The sequence below is a fragment of the Gorilla gorilla genome, chromosome 23 (genome assembly GCF_029281585.2).
Source record: "Gorilla gorilla gorilla isolate KB3781 chromosome 23, NHGRI_mGorGor1-v2.1_pri, whole genome shotgun sequence".
Classification (NCBI taxonomy): Eukaryota; Metazoa; Chordata; class Mammalia; order Primates; family Hominidae; genus Gorilla; species Gorilla gorilla.
Genome location: NC_086018.1, coordinates 38,319,470 through 38,339,242, shown reverse-complemented (window position 1 = coordinate 38,339,242; position 19,773 = coordinate 38,319,470). Strand labels below are relative to the sequence as shown.

Below are 19,773 nucleotides of genomic sequence, written 5' to 3'. Positions count from 1 at the left end.
GGGATGCAGCAGAACTCTAGGCAGGCCTCTTCTCTCTTCTCATGTTCTCATTCCAAGTGCAAATTATGATTAAACAAGACAACAGCCAAAGGTAGAAGGAGAACATTAATTTCTCTTAGAGAATTTGAACCCTGCACTGTGGCAGACCATGTTCAGCATTGGGGCAGGCGGTGAGCAGCACAAACCAACCAGCCAACCCAACAACCCTAACAAAAACATGACAAGACAAGGTAGACAGAGTTGCGGCCCAAATTCAAATGTTGAATTTCTGACAGCTTTTACATGTGGAGCAGGGAGAGAAGAATAAGAAAAAATATATAAACATTCAACAGATGAGCAAATTAAACTGGCAGAATAAAACAGGAAACCACAATAGTAAATGCTTAGCAGCCAAACACATTTATTAGTCTTTTTTCTTTTTTTTTTTTCCAGGAACCCAAAAATATTTTGTAGTTATAATGTAAGCAACTGAGTTGCACATAATACAATCATATCTTTCCAAAATAAAATAAAATAAAAAAACTAAACAAAAACAAAAATAAGCTGTTTAAAAGCCCAAAAAAAACCCTTCAGAAAACTCTTATATATGCATTACATCATCTCTCAGTTTTAATGAAATGACGACGACTTAATTCCTTATTACTCAACCTGTCACAATCCAATAAAACACCACCCTTTAGTTTTTTTTGTTTTTGATACTTTTTTTTTTTTTGAAATCCAGCATGAGAAATACAGTACCTGCTATGGCAAAAAATACACATAAAATGCAACTTTTCAGCTTATTTGTACATTAGTAGAGTTTAACATTTTATTGTTTGTTTTTTTAAGTGAACCAGTGATTTTAAGTACCACTATACTAAAAAGGAAAATAAAATATAGAAAAGGGGGCCCAGCCTGCCATGCAAGTGCACCTCTAAAGTGCCTAGTTTCTGTGTCCATGTGAAACCAGTAATATGAGGAGCAATTTCAACATATGGGAGTTTGATTAAACCTCTATGCTAAAAAAAAAAAAAAAAAAGACAATGCCACATCCTCCCTTTTCTCCCCCAGGTGTCCTTAAATCCCATTATCTACTTCCTCTATTGCCCATCAAAGAGAGAAAAGAAAGCCACCAAAATAATATCATAAAAGCAACTTCAAGTATAAGAAAAAAAAAACACTTAAAGGTAACTTGCAGAGAGCATCAATATGTGCAGCTGATTAGTCATTTTTACAGGTTTTGTTTCTGCTGACAGTGTTTCAGATGAGAGGATTTTTGCTGTACCTTCCTGTTACCTGTTTGTGTGCAAAGTTGGAAAGCTGCCTTTTAAAAAATCCAGCCTCTTTTTGATGCCCTTTTCTGCACCTTGTCTAAAGGGGGCAAAGAGAGACGTGGAGGGAGGAGGAGAGGAGGAAGGAAGCCACAAGTCACAAATAATTAAAATGGTACTTCTCTGCCTATCCTCCTCTGCTACGCCCCCCAGGTCCTCCTGCGTCTCTGTGAAGTGACTCCCATTATTCACTGTTTCCTGATTTGGTAGGATGTATTTTACTATGTAAACATAGCCCCCTAGAATTATGGAACCCAAAGCAGCATTTATATCTCCATCTAAATGGAGACAGATAAAATAGTCCAGAAACCTCTCCTCAGGTTGCTTTTGTTGTCTGTTTTTTGGTTACGCAAAACAGGGATGAGGTGGGTGGCGGGGAGGGCATAGAATGTGAAGTTATAAGCACATAGTGGAGAGTTAGGAGTGGGAACAGTTGAGCTGTTGTATCTGCTTTTTATTTTTTTCCTCCCAGAAGGGTTTTTTGTTTTTTTAAAACGTGTTAAAAATGTTCCTGCACCTTAAGTCATACTGAGATTAAGGCCAAGGGTGCAGAATCTTGTGCACGTGTCTCTGTGAGCACATTCACGGTGCATGCACCATTTTTGATGTCTTCTGTGAGATCACTGCATACACTTTGGTCACTGGTGTGTGCAAAGGGTGGTGGTGGGGGGAGTGTCCCAGGAAAGAAGTGCAGAGATCAGCAAAGCCCTTTGGGAGCATTGTATAAGAGATATAAGGGCAGGCAGAACCCATGAGGGATCAGAGACTGATAGAAAAAGGGCCTCCAGATAAACAAAATAAATAAAATTCCAAGGTCAACAGTGCCCAAATCAGAAGGTGGGTGGATAATATGCATGCACTTATAATCAAGCTTCTTCCTTTAAAGGAAGTCGTCACTATACAAGATCAGTGAGATCCAACTGAAAAGGGCTTCTTGACTAGTAAAGGGTTTATCTTAAAGATGGGGGCGAAGGGGGTGTCTGCAAAGAAGCAATTCAAAATGATCCATTCCAACCCTGCTTCATGGGTGCCCAAATCTAGGCAAGCAATAGCTGACAGATCCACATGAGCAGCATTTGTTAAAAGCATTTCCCTCTACTTAATGTCGCTTCGAGCTCATGGAGGGGGTAATGGAAGAGGTGAGGATGCACATGGCTTTCAGGGTGGTTTGCACATCTCCTTACACAAGTTTCCTCCCAAGTAAGAAATCAGTACATTTCTAGAGCATAACAAAGTGACAAGGCTATGGATTCTACAGCGCAAACCAAAATGCCAGGGACTACATCCTTCTGTGAACTACAAAATGATACTGAGTTACTCAAGGGGTGTGTATGTGTGTGTCTGAACCAAGAAAGGTTGAGAGCTCCAGGTACTGTGTGGAGAACATTCTGGAGTCCCTGCAGGGGATGGATCTTCTGGAAGAGAGAAATTCAGACACTCTTACCCTGGCACTAGATTGCTGGAAGAGATGGCAGCTATTTAAGACAGGGTTTTTGTGTGTGTGTGTCTTTTGTTTATTTTATTTTTTTGAGTCGAAGTCTTGCTCTGTTGCCCACACTGGAGTGCAGTGGTGCAATCTCGGCTCACCGCAACCTCCGTCTCCCGGGTTCAAGCAATTCTCCTGCCTTAGCCTCCCGAGCAGCTGGGACCACAGGCGCGCGCCACTGCGTCCGGCTAATTTTTTAGTAGAGACGGGGTTTCACCATGTTGGGCAGGCTGGTCTTAAACTCCTGACCTCAGATGATCTGCCCGCCTCAGCCTCCCAAAGTGCTGGGATTACAGGTGTGAGCCACCGCGCCCAGCCAAGACAGGGTTTACATACTGGTCTGCTGTCACTGTGTGGGAGGCAATGGAGATAACACCCCTCCAACACAAATGCAAACCGGCTCCCCCGACCTCCTCTGCTCTTTCTTCTTAAACATGAAAGAGTAAAGATCTGAAACTTCTGATGGCTTAAAAACAAAAACCAAAAAAATACAAAAGAAGAAAACATATTTTAGGGTTACTTTCACAGCAAAGAAAATGTTTTTTAAAGTTATCCTGCTATTTACATGTTCATATTTTAAAAAGGATAATCCACTGATGTCAGAAAGGAGAGAGGAGTTAAGGGTTTACATTGCAGGGGGAAATGTACCTCGAGGTATTATTTTGTGTGAGACAGTTGAAACGTCAGGATTTTATTTTTTTGTTGTTTTTTTTGTTTAAAGGCAATCTAACAGATTGGAACCCTGATAAGATCATGCCTGTGCAGCCCTGCACAGGCACGAGGAGACTGTGATCAAGTCTGTTACTCGTTACAGTACTGTGAACGTCAACAAGAAGAATTGCTGCATGGAAAACACTGAATATAGGCAGAACAATCTCTCGCTTACGATACTGTGTGTTGCAAATAATGCCTAGACCAGAGCAATGCAGGTGCTATGATTCATCACAGGCAAGATCAACAAAGGAATTGTTAGGACAAAGAAGAGGCTGCATGCAGACCTCCCCTGTCAAAACACCTCGCAGCTCATTGGCTTCATACAGCCTGCCAAATGCAAGGGAAGCAGAGAGAGGGATGGTGGGTAGGGAAGAGAAAACTTTTTTGCCTGACAAGCAACAGCCCTCTTCCCCACAAAGCAGGACAGTTCCTTATAACTAAGAGTAAGTTCACTTAAACATGATTAAAAAGGAAGAAAGAAATATTAAAAAGGAGAGAGGAGGCGGAGTTTTTCAAAATTGACCTAAAGATTAACTTTCAGGTCAGCACGAGTGAAGCGTGGTTTCCTGAGCTTGAAGGGCTCTGAATTCAGGAAAGGATGAGTACTTTTTCCAGAGAACACTGGAGCCTGTGGAGTTCCATTGCTGCACTGGATTAACACTGCATGGCTAGGATCAAGAATCCTGAACCACATTGGTTGACAGGAACTGCAGGCCCCCTGGAATTTACCTGGCCATCAGACCTGCCAGCAACAGTGGCAAGAGGACTCAGAGGTCTCTATCTCACTGTGCTGACCTTACCACATTCGTCTCTCACTCCCCTTCCCCTCCAGGACACGGGGACACCATGGACACAGAAACTGGAGAACAAGGATGCAAAGCTACTCCCTTCCCCTTTCTGCCCTCTCCTCCCCACCCGCTTTGCAGAATGCATAGTTACAATTCACCTTACAACATAAAGAAGCGACGATGACCACATGTGGGACTTTTTTTTTTCTTGAAAAAAAAAAAAAAATCCAACAACCTCTTCTTAAATTCAGTATCAAAATTCACATTTGCATAATAATACATTTCAAGGCCATGAGAGAGGAATGAGAGCAAAGCGCAGAAGCAGCATCTCTCCTCCCTGTGTCTTCCTGAATGAAGCTGAAGGAATCGAGCGGGAGGGACTGTTCTCCTCTTTGGGGGAGCTCTGAGGAATCATGGAAATGGCCCTTAGCATTTGCTTGATATTTCTTTAGAAGATAGGAGTGGGGAGAAGAGGTGAAATTGTTTAAAACATAAAAACAAATAAAGACACTGCAGATTTCTGTGTTCAACTATAATAGCTCTGAAGAAGTAAAATATGATTTCAGATTTTTCTCTTTTCTTTCTCAAACACTTCAATCTTAACTCTTCAAAACCCCTTTTCCTTGTGTGTAATACCCTGTTTGCATCAACAGCAACGTGATGTGACGCCCATGTGGGAATGTAATGGCCGCCTCAGGACACAGACTCAAAGGGTAAAAGTGTGCTGCCCGCTCTGCACACAGCAGAAGCTGGAAAATGCCTTGTTTACATGCATGAATGTGTCACAAGTATCACCATATTCCAATTCTCCAGTGCTTACAGAAAAACAAAAAACAAAACAGCCACAGCCACATGAGCACAAACATACAGACAGAGAAAACTAGGGAATGCAGATGTGTAAACCTGCGCTCTTGGACTAACGTGGGTCTGCGTCGCCTGGGTACCTTCCCCTGTCTCCTCTCCCAAGTCCCAGAATCTCTTCCACTCAACTCTACACTGTGCAATATTGATGCTAATGAAATCTCAACAGCTGCTCCTGGGACTTCCAGGAGGAACTTTTGACTTCCCTAAAGACTTAAGCTGACCATCTTTTTGTTTGTATCCAACGGATAGCCTCTTCCTAGAACAGACGGTCTCTGTACTCACAAAGGCACATTCAGAAATACTATACTTAAGTAATTCCTTAGACAAAATTTAAAAAGGGGGGTGGATGATGTTTTAAACACATTTATTCCAACTTATCCCAAAATTTCTGGCAAGAAGTGTCATGCTAAAATGCATCACTTGGTGAGAAACTATACTACCTTTAAAAGGTATGTAACTTCTTAAAGGGTTCCAAAGGTTTTTATTTTGTTTTGCCTAAATACCCACCTTTCCCATTTTTGGCGAACACACATAGGATGTACTGTCCTCCTCTCTGTAAAGCTCTTCTGTAGGGCTAGTCCTGGCAATAAGGCCACTCCACTTTGCCTCCGGTCAACTTTTACAGCCACCCCTCTGGGAGTTGTACACACCTTTCAGTAGCTGAAGGGGAAGGAACGCCAGATTCCGGAAGGCGGGAGAGAAAGCAAAGCACTTCCTTTCACAGCTCTGCTACAACAGCATCATAAGCCACCTTGACAACTTTCTTTTGCAGCTTACTGTGAGCAGTAAAGAGGAATTTCCCTTTTTGAAAAAAAAGAAAAAAACAAAAACCATCCCAACTTGTTGATATTGGCTAGATATGGGTCAATTATAATTGGGAATTTATTTCCAAAGCAATGATTTACAGTTTAAAAATGAAGTTGAGGCACAAAGTGCTTTAAACGGACACTATTTATTCTTTATTTAAAACAGAGTACTTCTTGCCTATTTATCTGATCTTTCCCCTCCCATGAACAAGACAAGCATTTGTCACAGTGAAGAACTGAAGACTGAGCTTTTTGCAAAGACCCTTTGGCCAAGGTAGTACCATTTTTCCTGGCCATGTACAGTTTCTTGTTAAAAACAAATTCAGGTATACAGCTAACTGAAAAGGGAACGATTTAAATTCGGTGAGGCAAACACTGGCAGTTACTGCAACTTTCGTTACTTTTTTGGGTGGCGGTAGGAGGTTATGACAAGAGACTGACAGCTTAAAAACTACTCAAATATTAGGGGTATGCCACAATCACTCGGGATCTGGTCCCGGTGGCCACACGCATGCGGGCAGTGTGGGTGCTGAGCTGCTGGAGCAGTAGCTCTCCACTCCCTGACCTGTGTCCCCCTTTACCACCTCGTAGATGTTCATGGCCTCTTTCTTCAGAGGCACGGGGTGGGGAGGTATAGTGAGCAGGTTAGGGAGGGTCGATGTTGAATTTTTATTGTTATTACTACGTTCACAGATTCTTGGAGCTGATAATTATTTCAAATCTAAAGAATGTGATATTACCACCCCCTTTGTCAAACTTAAGAAAAAAAAAAAAACACTATCACTGACAAATAGTGACCATTTCTGAAAATACACACACCTTTGGCGCTGGCCACAAACCCACAGACTGTTATCACAGGGTCTGCACTAACTCTGGAAATCTAGATAATAATCTGTTTTCTTACAGAATGACAATGTCCTCAACAGCATTATCTATATCGGTGTGTTTCTTGACTGTATGGACTCCCTGTACTTGCAGATAAAGAAGTAAATGTGGTGTGCAGCAGGGTTTGTGAGTTCCCTATTTTCTTAATGACCATGATGACAATTCATTGTATACACACAGACCAGAATATTTTCATCCGCATCATCACGTGGCTTTAGTTGTCCACTCACAGGAGGAAAAACACAATTAAAGAACAAGGCTTTTTTTTGTTTTGTTTTGTTTTGTTTTTGCAGTAACACTAAGAAGTATAGTTAATGCATACACATGAAGTGTGACAAAACTTGGCAAAAACACTGCAGAGGAAAGTGATTTTTTTTAACCAGCGAAAAATTTATCTCACTCCTAAAGATCTTATAGATACTTAAAAACAAAAATCTCAAATCTAAAACAATAACCTATAAAGCTTTAAATGTTGAATTTTAAATCTGAGGATGGGGAAAAAAGGGATCTTTTCTACATAAAGACTCAATTGTTCCCTAATCTTAGAGATGGCTATTACAGCCAAGTCTGCTGAAAACATCCTGTTTACTCTGCAGAGAAAAACAGGCTTGGCGTAAGCATTTTGCTCAGCATGCAGACATTTTCATTCTGTTTTAGAGAAGAGTCAAGATGGCAGAATATAAAAAATGAAATTAAAAAGTACACAGCATCTGAGGTCAAAATGGAATCTGGCTGTTAACCTTACAAAAATCACCCCCCCCCCCCCCTCAAAAAAAAGTGGTAAAAATGAGTGAATAGTTGCAAAAAGTTAACAGCCTATGAGCTTCTAGTTTCTGCGAGATATATGTATTAATAAAGGTGCTTCCAAATTCTCAGGCGGGAGTTTTATCTTTTCCTTTCTTTTTCCTCTTGCATACCTTCTATACCATATTCAACCCACAGGAGTTTGGAAGAACCGATTGCTAACTTATGCTACATTCATGTCAGAAGAGGTGGGAAAATTCTTAGAACAGGAGCCATACTCATAGGAAATCAAGTTGCTATAAATAAAACTAGCAATAAATGGATAAATGATTTATTGGGGGGACACTGATTAAATAATTTGGTTTGGAACCTTAACTTGCAACACTGCTAAGTTAACTCCTATGAATGTTGTAAATGAAACACGTCCAGGGTTGGGGACTGAGGGATCAGAGATGTTACATGAGCCATCCATTTCTTCGCAGTGTCTCAGAGATCTGAACTCTTTTCAACACTTAAAGTTAGGTCATGATACTGGATCTAATTGACAGCAGAGGTCCTCTGTCTGGTGTGAGACACCCCTTTCTCTATTAGTGCTTCTTTTCTTTTGGCTACTCGTATGGTAGGCAGAAACCAAGTTTGTGATGTTCAGGAGATGTACACACCTCTAAGCCACTAGTAATCAAGTGTTTTAAAAAGTAGTTAAAAAAAAAAAAGGGAAAGCTCAAATTAACATAATCAAAATGTTTTTAAAATAAATCTATGTAATGAGAGGTGACCAGCAAGCCTGTATCTATGCCAGAGTGTGGTAGAAGAGAAGAAGGCACTCTCACTGAATTTTATAAGTATACTGAAGTCACCTAACCTCTTAGTAGACATGGCTCTCGCCGAAGAATACCACGGAAAGAGCTCTTCTCTTCCATGACATCCTCACCGTATCCTGTTCTTAGGTCGCTGCCAACCAATAAAGCAAAGCTCCCAGCAAGTTGACAAAAAGAAGGGGGAGGTCTGGGGGAAAAGGGGAGGAGACAAAGGACAAGAGCAGAACAACAGGAACCCCTTTCTATTTGCCCAACACAAAGAGACTTTCCAAATCACTGCAGTTGTCACAATTACACACCTGGAGGAGTCAATGCACAGTAATGGAGGGCACACGACACAGGAAGGAACCTGGCATTCTACATTATTGAGACATAAGCATATTAACTTGCTTGACATTTGTTTATTTATTTTAAATTCAGCCCACTGCCTTTGGGGCCTGTCCAGAACCACTCCAATTTCCTTTATGGGTGAGTATCTTACATCTGTGGAGTGACCGGACCACACACACACACATGTGCGTCCCCCTTGCTCAGGATGTCTGGGTGTATGTACGAAGGCACTAAAGCGGTTTTAGAGAAATTGCAGGCAGCAACCCCACCCACTCCCTTTACCTGTCGAGCTGGAGTTTCTTTCCCACTGGGAAGCTTAATGTTTAAAAGAAGCTGTGGTCATGCTTGGGAATTCTGACCCCTGGCCCCAGGAGGGAATACAAAAGAATTCAACATCACCAAAAACTGAAAGGAAACACTCCACATCTCCGGCTATGGGATGGGGATAATTAAGCAGCAGATCTTCAAAACAGCAATTAAAACGAGCACAACGGTAGCTGGGAGCTAAAAAAGTAAAATCACTTGTTCCTTATTAGATTCTTCTATATTTTCTCCTCCTCCCAAAACAAACGGAGGTAAGACAGACATTCTTCATTAATAGGACAGTCCATAGATAATTTTCCTCTAGTAATGCCTATATTTAAAATTTGTTCCAAAAATTATTAACCTATATTTCCTAACTCTTTACATAGATTCTCAGCAATCCAACTGTACTATTTTACAGATTACTTTTTTTTTTTAAGCTGTTGTTTCTTCCTTCCTTCTTTTGTTGCTGGGGTTGTGGGGACAGGGAGAAGGGTTCCTTTAAAAAAATAAAAATTACTAGGGGAGATTTCAGTTCAGTCTCAAATGGAAAGGAACAAAGTGATGGCATTCTCATCTATATACACCAAACACTCTCCCATTAAACTACACACAATTTCAAAAGAATCCATGATCGAGCTCTTACAAAGCTTAATCCTTCTCCCCATATTTTTAAGATAATGAATTTACCTGTTGCTGCTAAATTGATAATTTTTAAAAAATATTTCTATGTGTTTTAAAATGTGTGATCCCCAGTATGACAATAATGTTTGGAGACTTTTCTTTTTACATTTTTTTTAAGTAAAAATTGTTTAAACTTTCTGAAGTTTCAGGAACTTGTAAAAGTTTATTAACAGGAAAGAAACAGCCATCTCTCTAGGATAAGATATGGTTAAATAAACCATCTTCAAAAAACTGGCTTCCTACCCTAGAATTCCTGAGAATGCTTGCAAATTTTAAAGCAGGAAAACAAATGTTAAAAACAGAAACAAAAAACACTGTTAAATGCTCCCAGAGTTAGTCTTCATCTAAAATATATATTTATATGTATATATATACGCACTTTTTGGTCTTTTTTTTTTAAAGTTTTTAAGTTTTTTTCCCTTTAAGCTTATGATGGAAGAACATTTTAGCTTCTCATGTTTATTTTTACATATTTCAAATCCCTCATTATGTCTTGTAAACGAGAGGGGCTCTAGCACCCGGCTTTCACCGTAGTATCGTAAGGAACTCAACTAACCCATAGTGCAGGTCAAGGAACCAACAGGCAGGAGGAGAGGAGGGTGGGGCAGGACACAGCAGTGAACCAAGAGCGGCAGTGGACAGGGTCGCCACTGGCTCGCAGGAGCCTTGGGATATGCTCCTGGCCCAGGGACACTAAGATTTAGCCTTCTCTACATGTCTGAATACAAGCTGCTCTTCACCTGGTGGTCACCGCACGACAGCACTTTGCTCCACACAGAGAGCGGTCAGTGGGGGCTGCTGGAAGCAGAGCTTTTGCATGGGGAACAGCGGTGGAAGGGGCACGGTGGTGACTCAAATTGGAGAGCAGGAAGAGGGCATGCTCAAGGCACCCAGCGGGGCCACGTCAATGCTGCAGATGCCAAGTGTGACCACCTACCCACAGATGGCTCATGCAGGCTTGTATACGTGAACACTCACTTGAGTCATGCCTGTCAATCTCTTTTGAGGCTAGGTTTATAATTAACAGGGTAAGCCAGAAGGGCTACAGAATTTCCCATTCTTTGTCTCACAAAACCACTGAAATGCAAATAACTTGTTTTAGGCTTTTCCTATACACACCCACCCACCCACCTACACACAGACACAAGCTAAAAGTCAAATACATTAGGCATTGTTGTATTGTATCCTTCACTGAAGACGCTAAAGAAAGAAAAACTCCCTTGTCCTCAATAGCAGCAAGTTACAGAGGACAGTAGAGGTCTGCTCCCACCAAGGGTTGGAATGGGCAGGTATTTGCTGGTACAAAATGTCGGCACTTTATGTTAAACAGTATAATGCAGACTGGGATGTCCACACAAGTGCTAGCACGTCACCGGCATCCATCCCCCGACCCTATCTGGTTTTTCGCCCCCTTCAGGTCTGCTATAATTCTCTTCACAATAAGCAGTTTGATACATTTTGATTCCAACATAAGTACATACATGTTGGTGATAACTGTAGATTAAACGTTGACCCCTGTTCGGCCCAGAGTACTACTACATTGATGCTTAAAAAAAAAAAAAAAAGTATTTAAATACCGAAATAAAAAAAGCAAAATTACAAGGTGGGGGGAAGAGGTCGAAAACCAAAAAAAGGTGCAATACTTAAAAGTCTTCGCTAAGTTATACCTGCCTAAGCAAAACCACATACACAGGAAATACACAACACAGAGAAACGAAAGGAAACGCTTGAAGTACACACTGGTTTAAGAACATTCGTTAAGTAAACGTTTCTGTCAGTGATGGCCTGGTGCTGTAACGCGCCGCGGCCTGGCACAGGTAACGCTCGGCGAGAAAGGAGCAGAGGGAGTAGCTGCAGATGCTTTCAGGAGGCTGCTCACCACTTATTCTTTTCTGTTTTCATAAAATGAAAAAGAGAACCAACCAACAGAAATATGTAATTCAACTTCACCTAATTTTTTGAAGAATTTCTCAAACCTGATCATAAGGAAAGAGGGAACAAAGTTTCTCTGTTTTTGAGACATCGCATCATCAAAAGCTATCTTCCGTTCCCATTTCAAACTAACGAAAAGGCCTGCATGAAACTTAACAGATACTCAGATGTGCCTGGTGGCCATTCACTTTAAAAAAAAAAAAAAAACAGAAATAAACACACCGTTGCTCCAAGAGGTACCTCCTGCTCTAATTTTTTGGACTTGGCAGTGCTCCACTCTACTGCTAGGTCAAAAGAACAGCCAGAGAAACCCCACATTCAGGCTAAGTTGCAAATGGAAAGGAGCTCCCTGCTTTCATCATTAGAAAGCACTCTGTTCATCTTAATGCAGCCCAATGGAGTTGCTTTAGTAGCAGTGGCTCTCCGGGCCTGTGTGTTCTCATAGTTAAAAAAATAAAATAAAAAGCAGATGGGCCGGCCAGCCAGCCTGCAGACTGTCAGCGATGCAGCTTTCTGAGAAGTCAGGGTGGGGCAGGGGAGAAGGGAAGAACACAGGCACACACACAGAGACAGAGAAGGATGCACGCGAATGCACATGAACACACGTGCACACACACACCAGAACGAGCATGCCTGGGCAGTTACATGTGCCAGAACACACTGGTATTTATCAACCAGCCAATCACAAATTTTTTCCTTTTTTTTTTTTTAGGTTTTTTGTGTTTTTGTTTTTAAAGTGAGGCTCCGTCAAGTCTTCCCTCCCCCCTCCCCCAACAATTCTTTTGAATTTCCCTCCCTCCCAAACATGGTAGACCTAAGGACGGAAACACACCCAGTGCAAACAAAGTTAAAAAGCTATTTTTTTTCAGTATATATGTTTCTTAGCAACAACTTCCATATAACATGAAAAAAGTGAAAAACTAGAAACTAATTTTTTTAATTTTTTTGTGTTTAAATTTAAATGGTATGTGTACTTGCTTCACATTGTCTTTCTAGGTTGGCGTTCATGATTCAAGTATTTCAAGAGTGATATGTTCTCTTTTTGGATTCATATTCCAAACGAAAAAACTGAAGTTATAAGGGAGGCAACTATGTGCTCAGACAGTCTGTCAATGACCCACCTTTTTTTCTCTCCGTTTTCTTTTTTCCTTTTAAAAATGTATTTATTGCAAGTTGAAAAAAAAAACGAAAAGGTCAAGTTAGTGCTGCTGCTGTTCCAAAAAAGGTCACGAGGTCAGAGTTGAAAGTTCTAAGTTCAGATTGAATCCGACCCTCCTCCCAGAAGGTCACCAGGTAGTAAAGGAGCAGGGCTGCCCATCCTATGGGGATCTTCCACCGTTGGGACTCCCCATAAGCTAGAAGAATAGTTTGGGGGCCCCCACAACGAAGCGCCAGCAAGATCGGCCCCGCTGCTGCCACCAGCGCTGCTGCTCCACTGCCCGAGCCCAGTGGACCCACCAAAAAGATTCAGAGCAGGTCCCACGGGATCTGACTGGTTCTGGCCGGTCTCCAGCGACTGCCACCCCGCAGCTGGTGCACTTGGGGTTGCTGCAGGTGTAGGGGGCTGAGCTTGTGCCAGAAAGCGGCTGACTTCATCATCAGTGGCAAACTCAGCAAGGATGGTAGTGTTTCCCAACACACACCTGGAAGAAGGGAGGGAAAGAGAGCTATGGATCTCAGGAAAATCCTAAAGCATACGGAGGGAGCGACTGCCCAGTCCTTGACATTCAATGTGCAGTCCTTTGACTAGAAGCTGCCATATCCATGAACGCTTTTTAGAATGCAAAGTCCAAGCTCCACCCAAGACCTCTGGGTCCAGAACTTGTATTTCAACCAGACTGCCAGGTAATTAAGAAGTAATGATGTAAAGCAGCAAGGCATCACCAAAGCTCAGGATAACCAAGGACTACTAGAGAATACTATATTCTGATATTTCTTGGTGTATGGAATTTATATATTCCAGACAACTCAGCTATCAAGAAAAACGTGTGTGTCTGTGGGGGGCTAAGAGGGATGACTGAACTGGCAGAGGACTCTGATACTGTAATGGTAGATACCCATCATTATACATTTGTCCAAAACCATATACTGTACAAGGCCGAGAGTGAACTCTAATGTAAACTACAGACTTTTGGTGATAAGGAGGGGTTCAGCAATCTTGACAAATGCACCACTCTGGTGGAGGATGTTGATAATAGTGGAGGCTATTCATGTGTGGCAGCAGGAGATATGACAGAAATCTTTGTATCTTCCTCTCAATTTGGCTGTGATCCTAAAACTGCTCTAAAACAAAATAAATAAAGCCTTAGATAAAAAGGAGAGAAAAAATGGTCTCTTTCTTTCCCCATGTGAGTTATGAGGCAAGAGACCATACCCAAAGCATCGAAGCAACCTGGCTTCAGCCCCCGGAAGTGCTGCTCTTTCTCAGGGGCTCCTCGCTGCCTGAGCCCCCTCATCCCTGGCTTGCAGTGTGTCCGGCTTTCTGTCATGGCATCTGCAGCCAAGGGCAGTCAGGTCTTCTCCGTCCACAAGTTTGACAGTGGCAGGGAAGGGGATGGGCAAAGTCTGATCTAGCACCACCTAATTTAAGCAAAGACCCTGCTACCCCCCAAGACCACAATATTTTGTCATCTGCAAAGAGGCTGGAGTAAGCAGCTAGATTCTATTATGAAAAACAATGGCACTTCTATTAGCTGTGTGTTTTTTTTCTTTTTTGAGATGGAATCTTGCTCTGTCACCAGGCTGGAGGGCAGTGGCATGATCTCGGCTCACTGCAACCTCTGCTTCCCAGGTTCAAGCGATTCCCCTGCCTCAGCCTTCCCAGTAGCTGGGACTACAGGCATGCGCCCCCACGCCTGGCTAATTTTTTGTGTTTTAGTAGAGACAGGGTTTTACCATGTTGCCCAAGATGGTCTCCATCTCCTGACCTTGTGATCTGCCCGCCTTGGCCTCCCAAAGTGCTGGGATTACAGGCATGGGCCACTGCGCCCGGCCCTAGCTTTATGTTACTTAGAATTTACTCACTACTTCACAAATTATTTACGTTTGGAATTCTGACGACTGGCCTCTGATATATACAGGACAATCCAAGCTTTGGTGGAAGACCTGGCACCTCCACACTCGAGACTTGCAGATGCACGTGTGACGGTGCCTTTCTTCATGTATGTTCTGGTGCATCTTTAATTCAGCAGCTGCCAGAATACTCACGGGTGCATCTTCATGCATGTTTGTCTACGTGGGTGTAGGACCGAATACTCACATGTGCAGTGCAGTTTGGGCCTTGGCCGCCTCCTGTTTGGTGCTGTATCGGATCAGGGCAGTGCCCTGGGTTAGATTCAGATGGAATGTCAGCAGTGGGCCATGCTGCATGCAGATCGTTCTCAAGGTTGACCCATCAATCTAGGGAGTAATGACATTCATGAGATAAAGACTGGAGGTGGGGTGGAAAAGGTACATTTTAAGATATTCAAAGCACTGGCTGAGACCTAGTGTGCCCATTTTGCAAATAAAGTTTGCATAAATGCAGCTCAAAACAAAAGCATATGATTCAGCCTATGGTCTGTTTTAAGAGATAAACAGGTGGGAGTGTTAACTTGTAGAGTCAAAAAAGGACAAAAATGAGATGGTATCCACGTAAGAATGTAAGTTAACATTCTTAGCATCACTGCTCATGTATTCCTCTGTAAAGAGAAAGACACAGACAAGAAAAGCACTACTAAACATCTGATTATTTAAAATGCTGATGGCTGACCTGGTTCACAGCCTATTCTAACACTGTCTTACCCCTACTTTGCCCATCTCAAGGTGAGACTATTTCTGCCTACTTCTCTATGTCCTGTGCTGACATCAGGCATTCTGACCAAAGGCTGTACTCCTCACCCCAGTTAGACTTTCACCACTTAAGATCTTCAGCGATTAGGGACAATTTTCCTAACCTATGAGTTGGATGAACAAACTTATTCACTCTGATTAATTTATTTTGCATCAAGATCTTTTTATTTATTTATTTTTGAGACACAGCCTTGCTCTGTTGCCCAGGCTGGAGTGCAGTGGCACAATCTCGACTCACTGCAACCTCCACCTCCCGGGTTCAAGCGATTCTCCTGCCTCAGCATCCTGAGTAGGTGGAATTACAGGCGCACACCACCACTCCCGGCTAATTTTTGTATTTTTAATAGAGACGGGGTTTCACCATGTTGGCCAGGATGGTCTTGATCTCCTGACCTTGTGATCCACTCGCTTCAGCCTCCCAAACTGCTGGGATTACAGGCGTGAGCCACCGCGCCTGTCCCATCAAGATCTTAAATAGGTATTTAAGATCAGTCCACCATTTCAGTTCATTTCTTTGGAAGATAAACAGATTACTATTGAATAGATTAAAAAGTTGTACTACTGGTGGCAGTGGCAGACACCCTGCAAGATGAAAACAGGCAGTTTCTCTGTAGTTCTTTGCAGAAAATGATCAGAGAAATGCTCTTAGCATTGTTTTATAAGTAACAATAGACTACACAAGCATGTCAGCATATGCCACAACAGACTTTTTAGGATAGATGCTCTCTAGATAAATTTTAGGTGATGAAAGAAAAATTATCCAGATAAAATAGTCCCCTTTTATCTGAGGGGAACACCTTCCAAGGCCCCCCAGTGGAGGCCGGAAACCACCAATAGTACCGAACTCTAAGTATACTATGTTTTTCCTATACATACATACCTAAGACAAAGTTTAATTTATAAATTAGGCACAGTAAGAGACTAAAATAGAAAAGTTGCCGGGTGTGGTGGCTCACGCCTGTAATCCCAGCACTTTGGAAGGCTGAGGTGGGCAGATCACGAGGTCAGGAGATCGAGACCATCTTGGCTAGCATGGTGAAACCCATCTCTACTAAAAACACAAAAAAATTAGCCAGGCATGGTGGCTGGCGCCTGTAGTCCCAGCTACTTGGAGGCTGAGACATGAGAACGGTATGAACCCGGGAGGCGGAGCTTGCAGTGAGCGGAGATCACGCCACTGCACTCCAGTCTGGGCGACAGAACAAGACTCTGTCTCAAAAAAAAAAAAAAAAAAAAAGAAAAGAAAAGTTATAACAATATACTGTAAGTTATGTGAATGTGGTCTTTCTCTAAAAACATCTTACTATTTTTTGACTATGGTTTGACCAAGGGTAAGAAATCATGGGTAAGGTGGTGACAACTGTATCAAGATTTGCTTCTTTTTTTTTTTTTTTTAAATTCAGAGATGGGGGGGGTCTCACTCTTCTGTCACCCAGGCTGGAGAGCAGGTGACGTGCTCTTATAACCCTTTAAGCTATGATAGAGATTAGTCTGCTTTTAGGAAGCTTTGATTTTAAAATTAGTTCTAACCCAAACACGGCCACCCCCATATTCATTTTATATGGATATATGTGTATAATTAACATTTTTTTCTTTGAAACAGCGTCTCGCTGTTACCCAGGCTGGAGTGCAGTGGTGCGATCTCAGCTCACTGCGGCCTTCACCCCCGGGTTCAAGCGATTCTCCTGCCTCAGCCTCCCGACTGAGGTGGGACTACAGACAGCCACCACCATACCCAGCTAATTTTTGTCTTTTTAGTAGAGATGGGGTTTCGCCATGTTAGCCAGGCTGGTCTGGAACTCCTGACCTCAGGTGATCCACCTGCCTCAGCCTCCCAAAAGTGTTGGGATTACAGGCATGAGCCACCACATCTGGCCAGCATTTTTCATAAGATAGAACAAGTGAACAGCCGATTCGCCTGCCCAGGCTTCTTTCAAAACAGTGCATCTCTTACTGCTTCTCTCAATCTCATCGTAACATAATCACCACATTGTGTGACAACTCTTAGAAAATAGGAGGTATACATAGTTTTGAGGATGGTCATACAAGATTCTTCATATTTCAGTCAACTATTTGCTAAAGAAATAACTTGGAACTTAAAAAAAATTTTTTTTTTTCTCTGAGATGGAGTCTCGCTCTGTCGCCCAGGCTGGAGTGCAGTGGTGCAATCTTGGCTCACTCCAAGCTCCGCCTCCCAGATTCACGCCATTCTCCTGCCACAGCCTCCCAAGTAGCTGGGACTACAGGTGCTCACCACCACACCCGGCTAATTTTTTGTATTTTTAGTAAAGATGGGGTTTCACCATGTTAGCCAGGATGGTCTCGATTGCCTGACCTTGTGATCTGCCTGCCTCGGCCTCCCAAAGTGCTGGGATTATAGGTGTGAGCCACCGTGCCCGGCCGTAACTTGGAACTTTGAGCTGAGTTGATTAGATACAGAGATTAAGAGCTGACCCACACCCTCCCTCATGTTAACTGTATTTAGGAAATTGTTTACCTCAATGTGCACCTTGAAATACGAGTCCTGTGATTTACTCCCTACAAATGGGCAAATGTATTTAGGAGATGTATTTCCCCACAGAGAATCATAATATGTGTTAGCATATTAAAAGGCCTACGAAGTCTCAAAGTGAAAAAATCTGCTTAGTTTTGTTTAACCAAGTATACATGTCAAACATATTAGGCCAGAGACCTAATCATATCTCATGACAACACTCTGGAAAATGTTGGCTTAATAAAGTGTGCATGAATCCATATATGAATTAAATGCCAGAGAATGCATTCTATATGTCAAAAACAGGAGGCATAACTGACTCCTTTTAACAAGGTGTTGTAAAGGTTGTGATGGACTCAGTTTTGATGAGCCCATTTAACCTCGTTCAAGTGCTCAACATAATGCTTCTGCAAATACCTCAGTTATCTAGCAACCAAGGTGAAAGGCAGAGTGGCTTGGTGCAAATGAAGCTCCTCCAATGGAAAACCGCCTAGAGGATATGGTCTGATGAGAGCAAATTATAGTAATGCCATCTACACGTGAAGAGGATAATAGACGGAGAGTTAAACACACCCATGTAGCTTTTTTTATTTTTTTAGATGGAGTCTCGCTCTGTCGCCAGGCTGGAGTGCAGTGGTGCAATCTCATCTCACTGCAACCTCTGCCTCCTAGGTTCAAGTGATTCTCCTGCCTCAGCCTCCCGAGTAGCTGGGACTACAGGCGTGTGCCACCATGCCCAGCTAATTTGTGTATTTTCAGTAAAGACGGGGTTTCACCATGTTGGCCAGGATGGTCTCGACCTCTTGACCTCGTGATACATCCACCTTGGCCTCCCAAAGTGCTGGGATTATAGGCATGAGCCACTGCGACTGGCCCCATGTAGCATTTATAAACTATGAAGTCAAATGATCTCTTCCACTGGAGAGACGGATGGTTATTTACAAAGCACAAAAATGGTTAATATGTTTTAAGAGGGAGAAAATACTGAGGTTTTGTAACTAAATGATGCATGAGATCAATATTAAGAAACATAAAGAACTTAGTTGAGAAGGGAAGACACTTTCAGGGATAGGGAAGTATAGGTTCAGGTCTTGTTGGAGAATTAACACAGAAACAGGTAGCTTTTGGGTGTCCTTAAAATACTCCCTTTTCCACTAGGTTCCAGATTCTAACATGCACATCTGTATAGCAAATCGTGTCTACTACACAGAAATCACCAGAAAATACCACCCTACTCTGTTTGTTTTTTTCTCTTTCTCTGCCCCGTAAGATCTGCAGGAACCCACTCTCTAGTGGGTTTTACCTAGTTTTATAAACTAGCTTATAAAACTAGCTTTCACTTTTGTAAACTGTATGTGTTATCATCATCTTGAAGGCAGGCACGAAGCCTAGTGGCCAGCATCAACCCTTCTCCAGAAGTAGACTGTGAACCTTGGGTGGGGAGGGGACACCCACTCCTGTAGTGAAGACCTCTTTGCAGTGATCAGGAGATGAACTTTCATATCTGCCAGCCTCCCACATTTATTTCCCTCCCTCTCTTTTTTAAGAAAGGGTCTTGCACTATTGCCCAACCTGGAGTGCAATACAATGCAATTCTGGGCTCAAGTGATCCTCCCACCTCAGCCTCCTGAGCAGCTGTGTGCCACCATGCCTGGCTAATTTTTAATTTTTTGTAGAAACAGGGTCTCATATTGCTTGGAATGATTTCAGACTCCTGGCTTCAAGCAATCCTCTCGCCTTGGCCTCCCAAGGTGCTGGGATTACAGGTGTGAGAAACCAACCCC

General features: G+C 42.5%; 1 protein-coding gene across 15 annotated transcripts in view; it reads right to left on the bottom strand.

The window, feature by feature from the left end:
• Positions 1-380: 380 nt before the first annotated feature.
• The window catches only part of TNRC6B (trinucleotide repeat containing adaptor 6B), a 296,357-nt gene continuing 276,964 nt past the window's right edge, over positions 381-19,773 (bottom strand). For all 15 annotated transcript variants that reach the window (XM_055374696.2, XM_055374703.2, XM_055374712.2 and 12 more), the window contains 2 exons: positions 14,924-15,063; positions 381-13,307 (listed from right to left, as the gene is read on the bottom strand). In XM_055374696.2, the coding sequence (XP_055230671.1) occupies positions 12,920-13,307; positions 14,924-15,063 (528 nt within the window). In that variant the 3' untranslated portion in view covers positions 381-12,919. The remainder of the gene's footprint in view (positions 13,308-14,923; positions 15,064-19,773) is intronic.